The sequence below is a fragment of the Mesoplodon densirostris genome, chromosome 16 (assembly GCF_025265405.1).
Source record: "Mesoplodon densirostris isolate mMesDen1 chromosome 16, mMesDen1 primary haplotype, whole genome shotgun sequence".
Lineage (NCBI taxonomy): Eukaryota > Metazoa > Chordata > Mammalia > Artiodactyla > Ziphiidae > Mesoplodon > Mesoplodon densirostris.
Window position 1 is genome coordinate 80232116 of NC_082676.1, and position 23872 is coordinate 80255987.

The window sequence follows — 23872 nt, forward strand, 5'->3', positions numbered from 1 at the left end:
CTGTGTGTCTATTTTAAATTGTATAACATCTGGCACAGTGCCAAGTGCAGTTCAGCTATTAATAGCTAAATTATACTAATGATAATACATTAAAAGAAGAGAGCTTGTGAGTAAAGACAAACCAAGATTTGTAATTATATTAAGGAATTATTACTTAATATTCAAAGAATCCTGGGAGAAAATTAAATATTATTTTGACACAAGTAAGAAAAAAGTACTTGAACTAAAGAAAATGATTTTGGGATTTTAATGTTTAACTTAATGCAGTCTAAGTCAAAGAACTCAATTAAGTTTGTTGCAGATGTTAACATATGCAGGGAAAGCAACAACAAATAGTTCTCAAACTCAGTTGGTATGTTTGTTCCAACTCTGTTCTTTAAATTTGGGCCCAGCCAAGGCTGAACATCTGTCATCTGTGGTAGTTCTTGCCAGTTAACCTGGATTCCTCCTGAGCATCTGGCTTACCTGTCGTGTTGTCTTAATGACATTGGGACTGTTAGCTTTTATTCTCCGGTGATCCTGCACATTCTGTCTTGAAATTTCCTTGGCTCTTGCATACCTCTGGGGTCCTTGACTTTATGTACTCACCTAATTCATTGGTTGAGTCATCTCTCCCTAACCTGCCAGGAGAAGGGTATTTGAACATAGTATTTTTGCAAAGTAAGTATTGTGCTGGATGGCATATATGGCAGAAAGAAGGGATTCTAACCAAACTTTCAGATTACTAGTAATTTTCTTCTCCTGCTAGCTAACACTTATTGAGTTTTTACTGTGTGTGGGGCACTGTTTCATATGCTTCACTGTGTCTTATTTTTGGTGGTACTCGGGCCTCTCACTGTTGTGGCCTCTCCCATTGCGGAGCACAGGCTCTGGACGTGCAGGCTCAGCGGCCATGGCTCACGGGCCGAGCTGCTCCACGGCATGTGGGATCTTCCCGGACCGGGGCACGAACCCGTGTCCCCTGCATCGGCAGGCAGACTCTTAACCACTGCACCACCAGGGAAGCCCCCATACTGTCTTGATTACTGTAGCTTTGTAGTATAGTCTGAAGTCTGGGAGCCTGATTCCTCCAGCTCCGTTTATCTTTCTCAAGATTGCTTTGGCTATTTGGGATCTTCTGTTTTTCCATGCAAATTGTGAAATTTTTTGTTCTAATTCTATGGTAGTATGATAGGGATTGCGTTGAATCTGTAGATTGCTTTGGGTAGTATAGTCATTTTCACAATGTTGATTCTTCCAATCCAGTAACATGGTATATCTCTCCATCTGTTTGTATCATCTTTAATTTCTTTCATCAGTGTCTTATATTTTTCTGCATACAGGTCTTTTGTCTCCTTAGGTAGGTTTATTCCTAGGTATTTTATTCTTTTGTTGAAATGGTAAATGGGAGTGTTTCCTTAATTTCTCTTTCAGATTTTTCATCATTAGTGTATAGGAATACAAGAGATTTCTGTGCATTAATTTTGTATCCTGCTACTTCACCAGATTCATTGATTAGCTCGAGTAGTTTTCTGGTAGCATCTTTGGGATTCTCTATGTATAGTATCATGTCATCTGCAAACAGTGACAGCTTTACTTCTTCTTTTCCAATTTGGATTACCTTTATTTCTTCTTATCTGATTGCTGTGGCTAAAACTTCCAAAAATATGTTGATTAATAGTGGTGAGAGTGGACAATGTTGTCTTCCTCCTGATCTTGGGGGAAATGCTTTTAGTCTTTCACTACTGAGAACGATGTTTCCTGTGCGTTTGTCATATATGGTCTTTATTGTGTTGAGGTAAGTCCCCTCTCTACCTACTTTCTGGAGGGTTTTTGTCATAAATGGGTGTTGAATTTTGTCAAAAGTTTTTCTGCATCTATTGAGATGATCGTATGCTTTTTCTCCTTCAATTTGTTAATATGGTTTATCACAGTGATTGATTTGCATATATTGAAGAATGCTTGCATTCCTGGGATAAACCCCACTTGATCTTGGTGTATGATACTTTTAATGTGTTGTTGGATTCTGTTTGCTAGTATTTTGTTGAGGATTTTTGCATCTATGTTCATCAGTGATATTGGCCTGTAGTTTTCTTTCTTTGTGACATCTTTGTCTGGTTTTGGTGTCTGGGTGATGGTGACCTCGTAAAATGAGTTTGGGAGTGTTCCTCCCTCTGCTATATTTTGGAAGAGTTTGAGAAAGACAGGTGTTAGATCTTCTCTAAATGTTTGATAGAAGTCGCCTTTGAAGCCCTCTGGTCCTGGGCTTTTGTTTGTTGGAAGATTTTTAATCACAGTCTCAATTTCAGTGCTTGTGATTGGTCTGTTTATATTTTCTATTTCTTCCTGATTCAATCTTGGGAGGTTGTGCTTTTCTAAGAATTTGTCCATTTCTTCCACGTTGTCCATTTTATTGGCATATAGTTGCTTGTAGTAATCTCTCATGATCCTTTGTATTTCTGCAGTGTCAGTTGTTACTTCTCCTTTTTCATTTCTAATTCTATTGATTTAAGTCTTCTCCCTTTTTTCTTGATGAGTCTGGCTCATCAATTTTATCAATTTTTTTTATCTTCTCAAAGAACCAGATTTTAGTTTTATTGATCTTTGCTATCATTTTCTTCATTTCTTTTTCATTTATTTCTGATCTGAACTTCATTATTTCTTTCCTTCTTGTGACTTTGGGGGTTTTTTGGTCTTCTTTCTCTAATTGCTTTAGGTGTAAGTTTAGGTTGTTTATTTGAGATTTTTCTTGTTTCTTGAGGTAGGATTGTATTGCTATAAACTTCCCTCTTAGAACTGCTTCTGCTGCATCCCATAGGTTTTGGGTCATCGTGTTTTCATTGTCCTTTGTTTCTAGGTATTTTAAATTTTCCTCTTTGATTTCTTCAGTGATCTCTTGGTTATTTAGTAGTGTATCGTTTAGCCTCTGTGTGTTTTTATGTTTTACGGTTTTTTTTCTTGTACTTGATATCTAGTCTTATAGTGATGTGGTTGGAAAAGATCTTTGGTACGATTTCAATTGTGTTAAATTTACCAAGGCTTGATTTGTGACCCAAGATATGACCTATCCTGGAGAATGTTCCATGAGCACTTGAGAAGAAAGTGTATTCTGTTGTTTTTGGATGGAATGTCCTATAAATATCAATTAAGTCTATCTTATTTAATGTATCAGCTAAAGCTTTTGTTTCCTTATTTATTTTCACTTTGGATGATCTGTCCATTGGTGAAAGTGGGGTGTTAAAGTCCCCTACTATGACTGTATTACTGTCAGTTTCCCCTTTCATGGCTGTTAGCATTTGCCTTATGTATTGAGGTGCTCCTATGTTGGGTGCATAAATATTTACAATTGTTATATCTTCTTCTTGGACTGTTTCCTTGATCATTATGTAGTGTCCTTCTCTGTCTATTGTAATAGTCTGTATTTTAAAGTCTATTTTGTCTGATATGAGAATTGCTACTCTAGCTTTCTTTTGATTTCCATTTACATGGAATATCTTTTTCCATCCCTTCACTTTCAGTCTGTATGTGTCCCTAGGTCTGAAGTGGGTCTCTTGTAGACAGCATATATATGGATCTTGTTTTCTGTATCCATTCAGCCAGTCTATGTCTTTTGGTTGGAGCACTGAATGCATTTACATTTAAGGTAGCTATCAATATGTATGTTCCTATTACCATTTTCTTAATTGTTTTGGGTTTGTTATTGTAGGTCTTTTCCTTCTCTTGTGTTTTCTGCCTAGAGGAGTTCCTTTACCATTTGTTATAAAGCTGGTTTGGTGGTTCTGAATTCTCTTAGCTTTTGCTTGTCTGTAAAGGTTTTAATTTTTCCGTTGGATCTGAATGAGATCCTTGCTGGGTAGAGTAATCTTGGTTGTAGGTTTTTCCCTTTCATCACTTTTAAGTATGTGCTGCCATTCCCTTCTGGCTTGCAGAGTTTCTGCTGAAAGATCAGCTGTTAACCTTATGGGGATTCCCTTGTATGTTATTTGTTGCTTTTCCCTTGCTGCTTTTAATATTTTTTCTTTGTATTTAATTTATGATAGTTTGATTAATATGTGTCTTGGCGTGTTTCTCCTTGGATTTATCCTGTATGGGACTGTCTGTGCTTCCTGAACTTGATTGACTATTTCCTTTTACATGTTAGGGAAGTTTTCAACTATAGTCTCTTCAAATATTTTCTCAGTCCCTTTCTTTTTTCTCTTTTTCTTCTGGGACCCCTATAATTCGAATGTTGGTGAGTTTAATGTTGTCCCAGAGGTCTCTGAGACTGTCCTCAGTTCTTTTCATTCTTTTTTCTTTATTTTGCTCTGTGGTAGTTATTTCCACTATTTTATCTTCCAGGTCACTTATCCGTTCTTCTGCATCAGTTATTCTGCTATTGATTCCTTCTAGAAAATTCTTACTTTCATGTATTGTGTTGTTCATCATTGTTTGTTTGCTCTTTAGTTCTTCTAGGTCCTTGTTAAACGTTCCTTGTATTTTCTCCATTCTATTTCCAAGACGTTGGATCATCTTTAGTATCATTATTCTGAATTCTTTTTCAAGTAGACTGCCTATTTCCTCCTCATTTGTTTTGTCTGTTGGGTTTTACCTTGCTTCTTCATCTGCTGTGTGTTTCTCTGTCTTCTCATTTTGCTTAACTTACTGTGTTTGTTTGGGGTCTTCTTTTCGCAGGCTGCAGGTTCGTAGTTTCCGTTGTTTTGGTGTCTGCCCCCAGTGGGTAAGGTTGGTTCAGTGAGTTGTGTAGGCTTCCTGGTGGAGGGAACTGGTGCCTGTGTTCTGGTGGATGAGGCTGGATCTTGTTTTTCTGGTGGGCAGGACCGCATCTGGTGGTGTGTTTTGGGGTATCTGTGAACTTATTATGATTTTTGGCATCCTCTCTGCTAATGGGTGGGCATGTGTTCCTGTCTTGCTAATTGTTTGGTATGTGTGTCCAGCGCTGTAACTTGCTTTTCATTGAGTGGAGCTGGGTCTTAGCATTGAGATGGAGATCTCTGAGAAAGCTTTTGCCATTTGATATTACATGGAGCCAGGAGGTCTCTGGTGGATCAATATCCTGAACTCAGCTCTCCCCCGTCGGGGGCACAAGCCTGACACCTGGTCGGAGCATGAAAACCCTGTCAGCCACACGGCTTTTGGGAAGTCTGAGGTTTTCTGCCATCGTTCAGTAGGTGTTCCGTAGGAGTTGTTCCATATGTAGGTATATTTGTGATGTATTTGTGGGTAGGAAGGTGATCGCCACGTCTTACTCCTCTGCCATCTGGAAGGTCCCCACTATGTCTTAGTTCATTTAGTTCTCACAACAACCTTATAAGATAGGGACTATCCCCATTTTACAGGTGAGTCAACTGAGGCCCAGACAAGTTAAATTTAGTCAGTGCCACACAGGTAGTAAATAGAACTGGGATTCAACTCTAGAAATAATGCTTCTAGAATCTAGGGTTTTTTTGTTGTTGTTTTTTGACCACCATCCTTTACTGACTCTTAGAAGAGGGGATATTACAGATACATATATAGCTATAACACAAATAGAAAGAGATGTTCTTTTAAATAACATTAAACTACAAGATGGCATGCAAACTGTATGAGTCGTCATTATGGAGGGAGAGAAATACTGGACTGCTATCAACTAGTTCTGTGACTTGGGCAAGTGATGTAACCTCTTAGGACTTTGGTTTCTTCATCTATAGAGTTCCAAGGTCTCTTTCAGAAATTCTGTGGCATTCCAGTTTTTTTCTTTTTATCAATTTATTCCTTGTAATTCCCTCCTCCCCCTGTTTTGTTTAGATTTGGGTATCTACTACAAGTTAAATTATAACCTCTGAAAATGTCAACTTTTCATTTAAATTGCGCCAGAGTGTTTGTTATACCTTTGTATGTGATTCTGTAGAGCCCATTATTATGGGCTTTACTATGTGGATTTTGACCCCTAGAGAACACACCAGGTCCTCTTAAATATAAACACAGTCAGTAATCGATTGGTCAATGAATTCTGTATTGTGCATTTACCAGACACCTGCCTCTGTGCCAGATCTTGTAAAATCGTGAGTTGTTAGAATTAATTGGGCGTTGTTTCTGCATGCTAGAAATCTTATAGAAATGTTCACTGTGTAATATTTTTAACCTAGTCTTTAAAATTTGTTCATTTTTGTGAAATGACAAAATACCAAAATGACATTTTAAAACATTTTTGTGTCAGAGTGTAGAGATGAATACAAACATAGTGATTTCAGAAATTTCAAAAATTTACCCAAGATCCACAAACATGTATTATGACCCATAAATATGTATACGTGCATGTAATTGAAACAAAATTTTCATAGAACAATACTTTTTATTAGTATATGTGATGCACTGTAATATTTTAATTCTATTTTATATTAGTTTGTGAAAAAGTTGGTTGCAATCTATCAAACTGAGTTCATAATCCATAAAGGATCTTAACCTACACACTGAAAAATATTACACTTAAATAGTAAAAAAGGAGGCATAATTAAATATGCTACTGGTTTTCTGATTTTTTAGTTCTTTTCTATTATTTCTGTATTTGAACCAGCATTTAGTTATCTATTTTTATAAATTAGGATTTCATAAATTTACTAAAAGGGCAGAAATTTGATTCTCTCTTTCTTTGAAGTATAACCTTATGAACTTAATTAATTGATTTTTATGCCAGGTTACTTGAAGTATTAGGTTGCATCATTCTTATATAAGCTTTAAACTAGGAGCCATACTATGTAGTCATATCATAATTTTTAACTAAATTGATTTTTAGCAGAATATGTCATTAGGATAAAGCACACCTTTTTTATCAACTAAGCTCCCACCTCAGTTCTTCAAGGATAGTCACATTAAACTTAAAAAAAAATCCTGTATGAATGAAGTATGTCCTTAATTAAAGAACTTATGGATCTAATTTTTTTTTAACCTTGTGAGACTCATCCTTACTATGAGAGAATATTGCACAATGGTTAAACACAGGGATTCTAGAACCACATTTCCAGGGTTCAAATCTTGTCTCTGTCAGTTGTAAAATGTTGGGCAAGTTAGTTGCTTAATTTCCTTGTGCCTCAGTTTCCTTAAGTTACCTCAATAGAGTTGTTATGATTCAAAGTGTTAATATAGAGAAACAAGCCATCTAGAAAAATGGGTAAACATTTGAATGTATCATTTTAGGAAAGAGGGTGGAATTAGGATGTATGCAAATGGATCTTTCGTTCTTATTTAAAGACATGATGCTGGGCACCCTGCACCCTCTCCTGCACACACATTCCTCCCTCTTCCAGCATATCCATTCATTTTCTAATCTTATGGTTCTTTCAGGTGTTGGAGATGTTACACTAGAAGGCCCTCTCTCCTAGGCTAACTCGTTATAACTGTTGTGCCGGGAGTTTGCAACTTCATTTTTGTACTGAGTCTTCTTCAAAGCCCCGTCTTGCTCCTCCCCTCTTTCTTCTCTCCCTCCCTCCTCCTCCTCCTCCGTTCCTTATCAGTTAGCTTTGCTGTGCAACAAACCCTTCAAAAATTAGTGGCTTAAAATAACTTTGTTTTTATTATTGCTCATTAGTCTCTGGTTAATCAGGAGGTTTTATAGTCAGCTGGTGGATTGGCTGGGGCTGGATGGTTCTGGACAGTCTCACTCACATGTCTGGCTGGCAGTTGGCAAGCTGTTTGATCTAGGGAGCCTCAGCTGGGCTGGCTGTCCCTGCTCCCGGTGGCCTCTTATTTGCCAATAGGCTGACCTGGGCTTTGTGTCATGGCGGTCTTGGCATAGCAAGAGAGGGCAAATACAAATGTGCAAGCAATTGTTAAGTTACTGCTTGGGTCACATTTGTTGATGCCCCATTGGTCAAAGCAAATCACATGGAAAAACTCAGTCATTGAGGAAGAGTATTATACAAGGACATAGACACAGGGAAGTATGATTCTTTGGAAGTCTTTTTGACTCAGTTTATGAAACACATTCTGAGTTACTGAATTTTTACTGCATCTTAGATCCCAATATAAGTTTTGATTGCAGTTTAATTGTTTGACAGGCAAACATTTATTTTAATTTGATGGGAATTTGTCTCATGTTCTTTTTTTTCCATGCCATTTCAAGATTTTCTATTTTGAATAGATTTTTAATAGTTACCTTGGATTTATAGTCATTAATCTTTTGAAGCTCTCCTGCAGAAATCTAACACCCAAATGCCTGTGGGAGACAACCAGGTAAGTAACTGGGTGAGGCCAGCTTAGTTTAGGTATAAACAAATATACTGTAAATTGTAAATTGGAAAGCAAAGGATGCCTGTCAAAGGGTGTAGCTTCTACTCCCACATCATGTGAGGATGTGGGATCAGTATTTCCAGATCTCCTGATTTTTCAACAGAACTAGGAAATCTGAGTTTTAATGTGGAATCTCCTGACTCTGAATGCTAAAATTTAATTGAATGCTAAAATTGAAATGCAGTTTAAAAAGCAAAAACAGTGATAGTGTTTAAGCCGAAGAAAATCTTATCTTTGGGCTAAATTCAAGAAAAAGCTGTCAATTTGTGACTTCTTTAATGGATCCTAAACAGCCACCATCCAAGGTCTTCCACCATCTGGTTTAAACCTGAATAGTTCTGATCTCATCTGCCACTACCCCCAGTTTGTGGTGCTTTCCATATTCTCATCATGGATGAATCTTTACTTTTCCTCAAGGCAAACTCTATTTTCTGCCTCTTCGACTTAGGAATGCCCTTCCTCTTTTCACTCTCATCCCATCCTACTGTCCTCTGGTATTCTTCCTGATCCTTTAAAACTCAGCTTGGATATCTCCACTCAAATAAAACTTCGTTGAATGTTCTGTCTGAACCTCGAAGTACTTTAAGTCTTTTTCATGGCATTTATAGTACTCTTCCCTGTATTGAAGTTATTTGTGTATGCTTTATTATTCTGCTAGAGGGTGGAGTTCATAGCTTGGCTGGACTTTATATTTCCTGCATTAGTTAGCATGGCTATCATGCCTGGATTCCTGCCTCCCTGCTCAAGTGAGGTCTCACTCAAATATGAGCGCTTTATCTAATGGTTTCCTTGACTTTCCCTGAGAGGGTTAGTTTGGAGTCCCAGGACTGAAAAGAAAGGGAATTTGTTGCTGAGAATTTCATCCATGGAAGCTCTGTGGAAGTTGAAAATAGGAAGAGAGGTGGGGGATTAAATGTTGGCCCAATTAAAGAAGTGTGCTGTTAAGTTGGAAGGGCAAAACAGGCAGGAATCTGGAGTAGTGGCAAGATGATTTTTAGCCTGACATGGTCAGATAGGAGATGGAGGTGTGCAGATCAGCAGGCTGGCTGGTTTCAAGATAGAATCTCAGAAACACAGCCTGCATCCCTGGAGTTCCTCTAGTTCTCACGTTGTATATTCTTAAAGCCTTGTAATGAACCCAAAGATATTTTTCTGATCATCTTGATTATAAATTTAATTTAAATGCTGACTTCTATAGAAATTTGCTTGAGCTTTCTTTTTTGTTTTCTTTTGTGACATGGCCTCCTACTAACTTTTTTGTTTTATTTTTTGAGAGAGGGAATAGTAATTTGAACTTGTATATATAGAGCTGGATTAAAACCAAACTGATTTTAACTGGCATCCTCAGAATGAAAGAGGTCAACTGGCAATAGGGCCCTTGTTGTGGGATCACCAGCCAACTTATTGGCACCCTTGGTGGCTTTTTTGTTATGCCCATGGGTGCTAAAATATAGAGGATGTTAATATGAGGGAACATAAGAATTTGAAGTGTTCTAGGCACTTCATGTGAATATCTCCTAGTATCTTAGTCTTCTGAGCATTCAGAGAACCCAGTGATGGTCTGTTAGCTGTATATCAAATGGTCTTTAGGTAATTTAGCAGTTCCAGAGGAAAAGTGATGAGACAGTTTTGTTCAATATATTTTAAAAGTTTGAAATGTAAAATATAACTATGATTTTTATGAAAATTGTATTATACTATCAATATTATAGTCTTAAGGGTTATGCTTTTTAAACAAGGGGAATGTTGGTCAGTTTATCTTAATTAAGATTCAGTTAACAAAGTTTGTTTCTCCTAAGGTATTTTAATGTTATTAGTGAGTTAATGTATATTTGATTAAATTTGCTTTTGTTGTTAATATAGCATTGCATTATATTGCTACATAAAAATGGATCAATATCTCTAAAGTGGTTTATTTATGCCTAAAAAAGAGGTGAAATAGTAACATAAATGCCAGAACTCAGAATAAGGTCATAAATTTAAATACTAAACTGAATCCCAGTACAAATAGAGTAGGTGTTGGGACAAATGAATCAGCAAGTTTGATGATTTTGCATAAATAAATGAAAAAGAGAAAGTACAAATAAAATGCATGATTAATATGTGCAAATTTGATTTTATTATGTGGTTCTCTAATGCCTCGTGTGTTGTATGTTATCAAATTTGTAAATTGTAGCAAGAAATCATTGAGGTCCTTGTATTATTTACAAAGTATGGTAACCACTTCAATAAACATTATTATTTTTTTCTAGGGCAGAAATAAAAAATGCTTTTTGGGGGGAGTGAAATTGATACATTTTGCAACTAAAGGGAGAGACAGGATTTAAATAACAGATACTTCATTCAGAGTTGGATGCATTATAATAAAATAGGTAAATGAGAGCCTGCCTAGCTTGTTGGTAAAGAGCATGGGCTACCTGGGCTCAAATCCCAGGTTTGTACTTACCAGCTGTGTGTACTTGGTCCATCGACCTCCTTTTTGTATGCCTCAGCTTCCTAATCTACATGGAGAGAATAGTGGTAATATGTACTACATAGATTTGTTATGAGGATTATAGGCGGTAATATTTGTAAGCATTAGAACAGCAGCTGGCACATAGTAAATGCTATACAAGTATTAGTTAAGTAAATAAACTAGAACTAAATGAAAATGTCGATTAGAGGGAAGTGTTTTTATAAAGATGAGATTATGACTCATACAAATATAAATTGAATATTTATCAACAATTTTATTTAACTCTGGTTCAAAGGAGAATTTAAAGAACCACACGTATATACACAGTAAGGAACTCTGAAATGAATTTACAAATAAATGCAAATTGTCCATAGGAAAGTATCAGTTGCATTCAAGGGAACATAATTTATTTGCATTTCCACAGACAAGAATCATTTGCATTATTATCTGTTTTCTACAATTTACAGAATTATAAAATAGCTCAAAGACAAGGAAAGGTAGAGATCATTTGAGATGTAGGGACAGATTTTTAACCTTAAGATTCCTAGTATACTCTCTGAAGCTGGGTTAGAGGTCCAGGCTTCTTTGTTTAAAAGGTGCTTATTGGGTTGGAAATCTTTCTTCCTGGCTCTTTATTTCAAGCAGAGATTCACTCCTGGGCTGGAAAGGCTTTTCCTGGCTCTTTGTAAGGCCTCTCTGTTCTCTCTCTTTATTTGATCTGCTTCTCCCATGGGGACTTCTCAGTTCCCTGAAACCCCTCCCTGCACTTGAGCCCCTGAGGACTATATATGCTCTGCCATCACTGTCTACTTCCTTTCTTGCTGGCATGACTTTACTAAGGATAATTTGGAACTTCATTGGCTTCTTTGGGAAACTTAAGATTTCCCCAGACTGGATCCTCTAAGACCTCTCCCTTCTGGTCCTTCTTCCTCCTCTTACACCTTTGATTTTCCCTTCAGTTCCACTTAAATCCTTTGATCTATCCCTCTTCAAAGCCCCTATCTTCTTCATCCCTCCTCTCCTGCTGCCAGACTTTTCCCTTCCTACTTAAGCTCCTCAGCTCATATAGTCACTTGAACTTTAGGCCCCCTGCTCCCAACTGGGGACTCTCAAGGAACTCGGGGGCCCCTGAAAACTACTACTTGAGGCTCAAAAGGAAGAAAAGGTGATTGAAAACAGACTGGATGTTTTGTCCACTCAGAAAAGCTTTGGGGACAGCCAGGCAGCTGCTTGATGTCTCCTGTCAGTTTCTCACCTCAAGTTTAGTCCACAGCCTCCATAAGATTACATATCAGGGCAAATGAAAAATCTTGAAAGTCTCCTCCACAAATACCAGTAAAAAGCATTAGCCCTCGTACTGAACAGGTAACCTTAACTTGCTCCTTCTGCCAGAAACAAAATTCGGATAAAAATATCAAGGGGAGCAAAGACCAGAGTATATTACTATATTTACCTGACTCATGGCTAAAATTTTAGTGTGAAACCTATAAGGTCTCCGTTTGCATCTGTCTGTATGTATATTTACGTACATATGCATTTATGTGTATATGATATTTTTCTACTTTCGGATGGTATTACCAAATTAATTCATAAAATCCCATGAAGGAGCTCTATGCAAATTAGCTTAGAGATAAATTAGCATTATATAAGTTAAATATTCCTAAAACTCCCAGAAATATAGAAACTAACCCCAAAACTTTTCAAGTTTACATGACTTGGGTAAACCTCTGGTAAATAAGACTAGTTTAATATTGTTGGTTTAAAAAAACAGGTATGTCTTCTGAGTTATCAGCAGTTAAGTATAATACAAGCATACATTTTTGTTGTACTTGGGTTTACTAGTCAAGTAAGCTTATGTTATATATACTAGATGTTTAAGATTATAAATATTATAAATTCAACCCAAGACCAAATATACAAGTAAAGATGTAGTAAAAATGAATTGCTTGTTATCCATGACTTCTTGTATATCAAGCGTAGCAGTAAAAGAAAATCCACGTGTTTAACTGTTTTAGGTTTTTGCTTTTGCAAACTTGCCTAACATGCATGTGCTGTAAAAATAGTTAACAGAGAGATAACTTGAGATGATGGTGAGCTTTGTTTTATATCATATGTCTGCATAAAAATAGTTTCCAAAATCTTTTTAGTACCTTGTAACCCTAGACTTATGTTAAATTAAGTATAGATATTCATTATAAAAATCTAGATTATTTCTAAGTAAAATAAACTAATTACTGAACATAATTTTGTTTATATAATTTGGCTTCTTTATTTTAATGTGATATAGAGAAGCTAAATGTATTTGAATCTGTTAATAAATGTCCTTTTGCCATATAAAAAAACATGTCTCTAGAAATTGAAAGATGGTAAATGTATAAAATTTGCTAGCCTGATACAGAATGCTGGCATGTGACAATTTGCAATTTTCTACTTCTTAGTCTTCTCTGTAAAATAAAAATTGGTTAAAAATTATAATTAATGTATATAAATGAAACTACTAAAAATAATAAATAATAAGAGAAACAGCTCTGTATGCAAGGTTTGTGAGGAATGAAGGATTTTTGTTGTTGTCGTTAAGCAAAAAGAGAGTCATTTTATTCTAACTTGAGATCACTGCTTATTTCAGAACGAGAAAGAGAAAACATATAGGAGAAAACCTGAATGGATATAGAGTTATAGAAGGTTTGCAAAAGAGGAATTTTATCTGTGATCAAATTAGCTAAGATTGAATGAATTTATTTGTTTTTTGTTTTTGTTTTTAAATGAGCCCAATAATGTACTGATGCAAAACTAGAGTTGGGTTTTCTCTCTGTTAAAGTAACGAAGTTCTCTTGGATTATTAGTCTGATCTTAATAAGAGATCATAAAAGGATTTTCTTTATCTTTTAAGTAATCTACTTAGGAACAAAGATTCTATGTCTTATCTAAATGATTTCCTGTGCTTTATGTTGTTTTTACTATGTTCCCCAAATCAAATCCTAAATGAAATCTTGAACTCTAACTGAGATAGATCTGTCCCAGAGGGTTCCTGGAAAATCTCAAAGGATTTGTTTTTTCACCTTGTAAAGAAGGAAAGGTAAAAAAATAATTTGGTTTAAGGGGACTTCCCTGGAGGTCCAGTGGTTAAGACTTTGCCTTCCAATGCAGGGGGTGTGGGTTCGATCCCTGGTCAGGGAGCTAAAATCCCACATGCCTCACGGCCAACAAAACCAAAAGATAAAACAGAAGCAATATTGTAACAAATACAAAAATGGTCCACATCAAAAAAAAAATCTTAAAAATTTTTGATTTATTTGATATATTACATTACATGGGAAACATTGTCCAAAAAGAAATGATGCTTAACCTTCCCATGGTTATATTTGTGTGGGTAAAAATTATTACTATATAATATATATTTCAGAAATTGTATGAACTTCATACAAATTTGCCAGTATCCTTTTTATCCATCTTATGTCCTGGTATAATTTTGTCAGTTATAATTCGAGTTATTTAAACATTGTATGTCATAGAAATAACCAGATTCCCTTATTAGTTATATCATTTTTATTTATTTTTTTTTTTATTTTTTTTTTTTCTTTTTGCGGTATGTGGGCCTCTCACTGTTGTGGCCTCTCCCGTTGCGGAGCACAGGCTCCGGATGCGCAGGCCCAGCGGCCATGGCTCACGGGCCCAGCCGCTCCGCGGCATATGGGATCCTCCCAGACCGGGGCACGAACCCGTATCCCCTGCATCGGCAGGCGGACTCTTAACCACTGCGCCACCAGGGAGGCCCATATCATTTTTATAATAAACTCTCTTCAGATCTTTAACAATGACCATTTTTAAGTCTTTTATCATTCACAGATAATTTTTATTTTACTCTAATTCTTCCCTGAAAGCTCTTGCAGTCAGCTGCAGGCAAGAGTGCTTTGTCTTCAACAAAAAGTGACTATTTCAGAGATCCATGGAAAGGACTATGGCAAGTACTCTAGGGTATAGGCTTCTAAAGACATTATTGCTTAAATAACTTTGATACTGTACTGCTGGACCAAGTAAGGATTTCCAGAACTAACGGAGAAGCTGACTGGTTTAAACAAAACAAAACAAAACAAAAAAAATGCTAACCCAAGATCAAGCAGAACAAAAATCTGTTACACGAAGAAGAAAAAAAAGAATATACTGTAAAAATTGTTTAGTAGAACAGAATAGAGAATTAAGAAAGAGATCTCAGTATATAAGATTACTTAATATAGTTGTTGTTTTAATGGAATAAAGAAAGTATGTGGATTTTTTGTTGTTGTTGTTGTTCCAACACATTAAATAATGCTGGGGGAAAAAAACAAATCAGTTACATGGGACTGAATGAACTAACGACGAAGAATGATTATGATTTTTGTGGTTATTGATAAGGAACAATACTGGTTCTTTAACGTTTTATTTAAGGAACCCCTTTTTATCTTTTCTCAAGCTCTCTGTAACTCATGACAATTTAGTTAATTTTACTTTTGTAAACAGAAATGAAACATTTAGCTTTTCTCCCTACCTGATCTCTCCAGAATTCAGAAACTCTATTGAGTATTCTTATTTTCATGGCAATGACATTATTTGTATAGGTTCAATAAGAATCTGTCTTCCTTGTAACAGGACATAATTAGAAAAATTAGTTGTATAGACTTTGGTTGGAATGTCATATTTATGAATGATAATCTCAAAGGTATAGAATCTCATGTTATCAGATAGTTTTAAGGAACTAAGATTTGCATTATAGAGCCAATGCTTATAAAGCCCTTTTGGAGAAACCAGTCTGGTACCTGGTTTATAGAGTTCCCAGCCTTACAGATGAGTAAGGAAGGTCACTTCCTGTCAAGCCCAGGAACCTTAGGATATTCTTGGAACCTTGAGAAGAGAGGAATTTACCCAAATATGTAGGTACTACAGGCTAAATCTGGTGGTGAGTTGTTGGATTTGCTTCCTAGCCTTGAGAGGCTTTGAAAAGTCTAATTTGAGATTCTTTATGAAAAGTTCCAGCAAAGCAAACTCGAAAGACCTAAGTGGTCAGTGACCGTTCTTGCTGCATTTATGTAAATAATCAGACCAAATCTGATGAGACCAGACTTATTTTGTGAACAAGAATAAAAATGGGGTGGGGGGGTGACTGTAGAGAGACATTTTAGGTTTCAGTGGAAAACTGTAGTGCACCCTTTGGGTTATTAAATTCCAGTCTTGATCATTGTCTTGCACATATTGTCAATTTTCTAGTTTCCTCCAGTATCTGGCTACAACTCTCCAAAATGTTTCCAATTTTTCTCCCCTCCTCCTTATTTGGCCTCATTGAGAACTAAAACTGCCCCTTTCTTGAAGCCCTGCAAGCTGAAGCTGGATGACCTGATATAAACTTCAAAGAAATCACCACAACAGATCATGTATGTACAACTTTCATGCTTGCTATTGTGTGGGCCATTCAGAAAGTTTGCTGGAACACCTGATGCCATCACCAAGGACATTGAAACTGCGAATGATGCTTCAAGCCCAACATCTAGATATCTTCTCAACTGTCTACCCTCTGGACTCAGAAACTAGTTTTATAGTGTGCTCCAACCATTGATCTTTGTTTTTCTTTTTCTTTTCATGGGAATTTCCCTCTTTAAATGCCTGACTGCTTGCACCACCTAGCAGAAATCCTCTACTACCAAGTTCAACCAATGGTTCAGCTGGTCCTTAAAGGACAAAAGGCAACCTAATGAGAAATGGACTTACGTTGTTCAAAGGAAGGAAGTCTCTCTTTCCTCAAATAAGAGCAGGGACTGCCAAAGACTCTCTCCTTAACTAAACTTTAGTCAGCTTCCACCAAACCCTTTTTTCAACTAGGCCCCATCCTTGCCAGACCTGCATTGTCCAATTTTAGCAAGAATCCTGCTAAATCAATTTAGAGAGAATTTCCCATCCTTGCTATCTGGTCACTCTCCATATCTAATAAAATTCTGCATCCCCCCACCCTCATACCCTAGGTGATATCTGACCACCCTGGCTTGCCTTCAGCAAGAATTGTGTGTTTAACCAAAATCTTCCCTCACCCCCAAAGTTTCCTCTTAGTAATTTTCCTTCCACTGATCCCCACTCTGCTCCTTGGTTATAAATCCCCACTTGTCCTTGCTGTATTGGTAACTGAGCCCAGTTCTGTACTGAGATCTCTTTTCCCTTATTGTGGTAGTTCCGGAAAAAAACTTTTTTTTTTTTTTACAATATCAACAGGATACAATCTGGAAAAACAATTACTATCACATGTGCACACTGACAGATATTTTAACTTTCAGCTGGATAAAGCCACTGATGTACAAAATGTGAATCAGTGCTTTGTGTACATATAGAATGTCTGTGAGGGAGCAATGCTTGACGGTTTTCTGTCCTATTTATTACTGAAAACCCAGGATATGGGAAAAGGCACTTTGGGATCAGTGCTGATGGAACACAGTTGTGTGAAAAGGAAGGTGGTACATTGCTATTCAAGTAAAAGATGTGGCCTGTAGTGATAATTTACATTGTTATATTTACAGAGAACACTTGGTGGTCAAAAATATGCCATTTGGTTTTGGTTTATTGGAGGAAATACTGATAATTTTTAATACTATCAAATTGTAGTTTTTGAGTACATTTATGCCTTTTTGATACACCATGTGAGGAATTGGACAGCAGTATAAATCTGGCTCTGAGGAAAAAAGATGCTCATGTGAATTTTTAAAATGAAAGAGAGATAAAGATACTTCTTCATGATGCTAATAATTCTAATAAGACCATTTTGAGTAACTTACTTGAATGACATGTCATAACAGTATATTTATTTAATATGTTGAATTGTTTGAACCTTTAGGCTCAAAATGTCCCATTTTTAAAGTTTGCAGTTGAGAGATTAGGATTTGTTTTAAGAAAACTGAACTGTGATATAAATGGTTTAAACTTTGATGCTTTCTAATACAATACTTTAACAATTTCTTTACTTCTGGAAAAAAGTACATGATTTGTTGCCACATATGTTTAAAAGCGTTACATGACTATAAATGCAATATTACATACCTAATGCTTCATAAGAAAATGAAGAAATACTTTTTAGAACTATATGCAACTATAGGATAGATCAGGAATTGATTTACTCTGTCTCCCAAGTTGAAACAGTCAATCTTTTTGCTTTCATTTGTGATGTTTATCAATTTAATGTCTGATGGAGTTTTAAAACTCATCATCAGTGAGAAGTCTTTATAATTTCTAGGTTTACAGTAGTCCAAATATCCAGAATTTTCTGACAAAGCCACCAAATATTTATTATCATCCAACAATCTTTAATTGGGAATCAGGTCTTTCTAATTTGGTAAAAGTAGTAAGAATAGAAATTGATTGGTCATGGAACTCAAGGTCTTCTTGCTCCGTCTTTGTCATTGGACCAGGCATTGACAGATTATTAAGAGCACAAACAAAATCTGATCTCCCTCACTGATAGGGAATAATAATAATAATAAATGTTGAAAATATTTAAAAACTATTGTGGTATTTCAGTATGGATGCTGAAATAATATTTGTCACCTCTGTAAAACCTTTGTAAAAAAGGGGCATGTTTGTTGAGAGCTTACTATGGGACAAACATTATTCGAAGTATAATGAACTCATGTTAACTGTAAAGGAGCCAGTAATTTATGGACTGAGGCATGGCGAAACTATATAACTTATCCAAGGTCACCCAGTTGTTAATTGGCAGAACCAAGAATTGAATAGTTAGTCTGGTAGTAAAGCCTGAACTCTTAGTCTTTACCTGACTCAGGGAAACAGCACTCTAGGAGTCCCTGAGGTGGTCAAGTCAGCTGTAAGTGTTTTCTATTTTGAGGTCTTCTAAAGTCTTTCTCTACTCTTTTAATGTACAATTCTCCCACGTTATTCTCCTACTTATTATTATTACTACTACTGCTACTACCACCAATGAATAATTGATTAGAATCCTTTAAGGAGAAAAGTGATTGCAAAGAAGGGGATGCTTTGGAGGCAGAGAGAGGAAAGATCACTTTTATGGCCACAGATCATTTCCTTCGTCTTGGCCATTTTTTTCTTTGGTTATCGGGGCCCAAAGACAATTTAAGTGTCTTGTAACCTATCACCTCAAATCTCCTACATACCTCATTATTGCAGGCTCATTTGACAGTGTCTTTGTGAATCAATAACATTACCTTCCCCCTTGAAATATTTGCATAGATCGTGAGTTTAAAATGTCTAAATTTATAAATCATCTTTCCTAAAGTTATATTAAAAAGCTTTTTATGTATAGCAATTTAATGTATTTTAAAACATTGATTTTATATAGCTTCGTTGAATATATTTTAACATTACTATCTGTTAAAAAATACATAAAAATTCAGATTTTAGTACTCCTCAAAAACATTAAAAAATATGTCAGGTTTTAGAAGATAATGTTTTGGCTTGTTATACCAGCTTTCTGGCTGTTGTGTGCAGGACAGAGCTTTTTCTCTTTTCAATCTAGCAGCGCCCTCTAGAGTGAAAGGTTTATAGAATTTGATAAAGGAGCAGTTTCACACTTTCAAATTGTTCTTGATCCATACCATTATGAGGGGCAGCTTATTACTTAGAAGTAGCAAAGAGCTGAACCTAAATTTTTTTTCTCAGTAAATATTCTTTTCAAGGATGCATTTTAGGTAATTAGAACAAAATAGAAATAAGCTCGTTCATTGTAAAAATTTATTTTGTCTTGGTAGTTACACATCTTTTTCTCATCTTCTTGTGAAACCAGTGGTACATAATTATATCTTAAAATTGATATTTTTATAATATTAATAGTAAACATTGAACTTTTTGTTGACCCATATAACATGCCTAAATTTATTGAATGCCTATTATGTATGTGGTACTGCATTTGTATTGGGGAATACACAATAAATAGAGAATAAGTCACACCCCTGGTACTTATACATTTATTTCCACTTGTCTAATGTGAGCCATATTGGCTCTTGTATTAAAATTGTCTTTATTAAATTAAATAAGAATACTACTATTAATATATATTCCTTCTTTATTACAGAAGAAAATACTCAGGAAACATCACAGGCGAAGAAAAGTTTGAGTGAAGAAGTTTCTCTCTATAGAGGTGACATCACATTGCTAGAGGTAGATGCTATAGTCAATGCTGGTGAGTAGTTGATTTTTTGTGATGTATTTGTTATACTGTTACCCTAAAGCTGGGTTTGAGTCTTGGTGGGTGTCAGGCCAAAAGACACAACCAAGCCAAAGATTTGGAGAAGGAAGGACTTATTACTTGCAACAAGTAAGGAGAACATCAGGGATCTTTTCCAAAGCAGTGTCTCGCAGAACAGCAAAATTGGGGAAGTTTTAAGCTAAGGATACTTGCGTACTCATGAAGGGACTTGAGTGGTGTATGCGTATTCATGAAGGGGCTTGAGCAGAGGAGAATTCAGCATAGAATTGGGGCAAAGGTCAACAGAGTCAAAGCTTTAGATGATTGAAGTCAGAAAAGGTCGTCATCATCATTCCATCCTCCACCTTGATGGGGGCCTTAGTTCCTGCAGAACTCATACAGATTATTACATATACCCCTTGAGGAGGAACTAGGACTCTGTTTTATCACTGAACTGTTGTTTCTTGACTGCTTTTCCTTTGTTCTTGCATTCTTTCACTTCCCTTAAAATCATTAATTACTGAGACCTGTTCAAAGGCAACCATTGTGGCCAGGCTTAGATCACAAAATGACTTAGGCCAAAAATGGCCTCTCTTACGTCAAGAAAGCCATGCCTGGTTCTCTTTCTCTGGGGACCCCCTGCCCTATCTGCTTATAATATGAGTATTTTATTATTTAAAAATATTTTTTCATAAATAGGAATAGAGGTATTTTAGAAAAAAATATCCCTTCAGGAATAGAAATATCATGTACTTACCTTCTTCATTAAAAACATTGAAGGTTTATTTTATGTATGTGATACAGTTAACGTGCTAACTCTACATGGTATCCATGCTAAGTTGAAACTAGGGTACTGGACCACTGGAAAAGTGACATTGTTGGCAGAAAGTTCTTCAGAAAGAACTTTAGCAGCTGTATTATTGTTGGTTTAATGCTTGAGTTAATAGTTGGCCAACATAAAAACAAGTTCATCAAACTTTTTCTTCTTTTGGCTTTCTAAAGAGATGTTGATCTACAGAAGACAAAAGTAAAATATTGAGAAATTATTTCTGCAATTTCCAAACCTCGGTTGGTTTCAACTTTTCATGCTTGTTTTTAATGCTTTATTTTAATTATTTTAGTAATTAATGATCTTAAGTAATTTTTGCTTTCAAACATTGGGAAAATAACAGAGTTAATTTATATTTAATTTTGATTTTAGTTTCTTTTATGGTGGTCTGTATCTTCTATATATTTTATTATGTGGGTGTATATCAAGAAATACATAATAGTTGTGATTCTGTAAAAATAAATATCAATAATAGGATATTTAATTATTTTAGTTTGTGTTTTGTAAAGTTAGGCTCTTTGCAAGTTGAAAGTGTCAAAAACAAATCTAGACTTAGGTAAAAAGAAGAGGCTTTATTCAAAAAGATTATTATAATAAGGGGTCGAGGGTTATCTCAATAGGAAGAGGAGGAATATTGCAGTAGGAAGAACCACTTTGACCATGAGATCTATAAGTACCTCAGAGTTCAAGCAGAAAAGGGCTTTTCTTTTTCAGGGAGAAGTGCACAGGCTGGAAAGAATTGGATGTGGGGCAATGGGATGAGAGGGTGGCATGACTGGACAGTTGATCAGGGAATGTTTTTCCTTGAGGCCAGCTTATTATTGGGAGGGTGTCTTTAAAGAGTGGTTGCTCACCTTCCGTTGCTCAAGGGTGGCCCAAAGTTCGGGGGCTTGGAGGAAGGAGAGAAGCCTGAGTAAATTTAGGTCAAGTCCAGTTAACAGGCATTGATCGACCAGAATGGTCAATGGGGACAAATAGTTCAACTAATCATTAATGAGATAAACAATGGGAATTTGGAGTGTCTGTGTCTTGGCCTTGTCATAGGTTACAAGGGGTCATCGTGAGTTTTATCTAAGTTACATGGGGAAGAGTGGTTCTTTGCAGTAAGCTGTTTCCAGGAACACAGAAGGGGTGGGGGATAATTTTTTGACAGTCTTTGCTATCCAGGAGTACAGAATTCAGATGAAGTTCAGCGTTGTCTCAGGTTTCCCTCTGGTGATTGAGTAAATTCACAAAAGATAGTAGGCCTTGGTAGGTGAACGGACAGGTCTCACGGAGAAGTGGAGCACTGTTCAGGATATAGCACAGTGTTGGCCAGCAGGAAGTGTGGAAGCCTGCTCAGCCTGTTCCTCTCTCGGAAGTGACTGTCAGTTGCTGTGTGCTGTATCTGCTTTTCCATAATTAGAGCTCAGTTTTTCTCTTTATCTTCTTCTAATGCCGTTGTATTTCCTTCCTCCTCTGGGACCTCTGTAAAATGTAAACTCTTCATGAGAGAGCATGTGTCTGGGTCATTTAATCTCCACCCAATGTGAATCACTCCTTTTGGATACAATTCCATCCTCAGATCACCTCGTTCCTACAAGTCTCCCTTATATCTGGTCTCTATGGGCTGTTCATTTGTGGCTCTGGGTAACAAGATGCTTTCTGTGATACGAGGGGCCTCTGGAGAAGACAGGCCCTTGGAAAGAGTCTCATCAACTCCTTTCCAGTACAGAGGTTTCATCGGATACTCTCGTAGTTAGTAAGTCATCAATGATTTATTTATTTATTTATTTTTGGCTGTACCACATGGCATGCAGGATCCTAGTTCGGCAACCAGGGACCGAACCTGCACCCCCTGCAGTGGAAGTGCAGAGTCTTAACCACTGGACCACTGGGGAAGTCTCTATCAATGATTTATTTAGGAAGTTCCTGAAGTCTATAAACATGTGACCTTTAATTTAAAACAATTAAAATTAATTAAAAACTATATATACATCACCAGCCTTCCTCTATATTCTTGTAATTTCCAGCCATTGATCCCAGTTCTGCCCTACAGAGTATAATCGATGACATTTATTTCCTTCTTAAATACCTTAAGACCATTCTCATGAGTTTTCTCTTTCTTGTTATTAACATAACATTGAATTTGCCATGTTAGCATACTTCATAATATCAGTAATTACGGTTTTTCCTGAGTTTTGTTAGCTGTATACCTGTTTATCTCTTCACTGAGGCTACAGACTGGTGTCTTTTTCACTTTTTGTGTCATCTCCCTAAGCATTGTCTTGTCCATATGTTCTTAATAAACACCTGATACTATGTATTTATTAAATTGAACTATATGCAATTGGATTTGTAGCACCCATAGCACATTCAGCACTGGGGACTTGACACAGTGAACACAATTTTGGCTCTGATTTTTTAAAAAAATGATTTATTTGATATTTTTCTGATCAATAAATAAAAATAATTTTGGGGGTAACTTTTAGTGAAATAAAATAAAATGGTGCTAAACAGGAAAACAACACTAACAGGAAAACATCCCATCACTATTTTGATTCTTTGTCCTTGCCTGTATGTGTAATTTTTCGTAGCTGTCACTGAGTGTAAAAGGGTTTGATGAATTTATATGAAGGCAGGCAGCAACTTCCAAAAACCTTTTGGCACCTTTAGCTTACTTCTCTGGCTGAGATAATTATAATTTGGCCATGTTCTACATCTCACAAGGACAACCTCATCAGGAAGTACTCAGGTAGATGGAAAAGAGATTCCAAATATACAGTGTAATGACTCTATTTTGCAGCTTTCTGCTGTGCCACTTGTTTGCCTGGTGTGTTGGGAGAGGAACAGCTGTTAACCTTTCAGGTGAACAAGGCAACATGGCAGGAAACTCCAGAGCTGCCTCTGGTGAGAGGGGAATGATAGGCAATGTGCCCAGTCACGGTGCCAAAGCAGCCCAGTCATCACTTTCTATCACTTGTAAAGCTCTCTTTCCATGTCCATATTGGACATTGGAACACCTGGTCTTAGTTGCTATCAATGAAATGATTTGATATTTAAAATTTTTTCCCAATAAAGTACTTTTTGAACTTTCTTAGAGTTCTTTAAATGTGACCCAGGATGAGCCTCCTATATATATTCTATTCTTCTCTGTAGGAAATAATGCATATTTTGTATATTTTAATAAAAT

At 36.3% G+C, this 23872-nt stretch overlaps 1 protein-coding gene across 3 annotated transcripts in view; it reads left to right on the plus strand.

Moving 5' to 3' along the window:
- Positions 1 to 23872, plus strand: part of MACROD2 (mono-ADP ribosylhydrolase 2) — a 1992245-nt gene that overhangs the window by 58278 nt on the left and 1910095 nt on the right. For all 3 annotated transcript variants that reach the window (XM_060078113.1, XM_060078114.1, XM_060078115.1), the window contains exon 3: positions 19758 to 19865. In XM_060078113.1, the coding sequence (XP_059934096.1) occupies positions 19758 to 19865 (108 nt within the window). The remainder of the gene's footprint in view (positions 1 to 19757; positions 19866 to 23872) is intronic.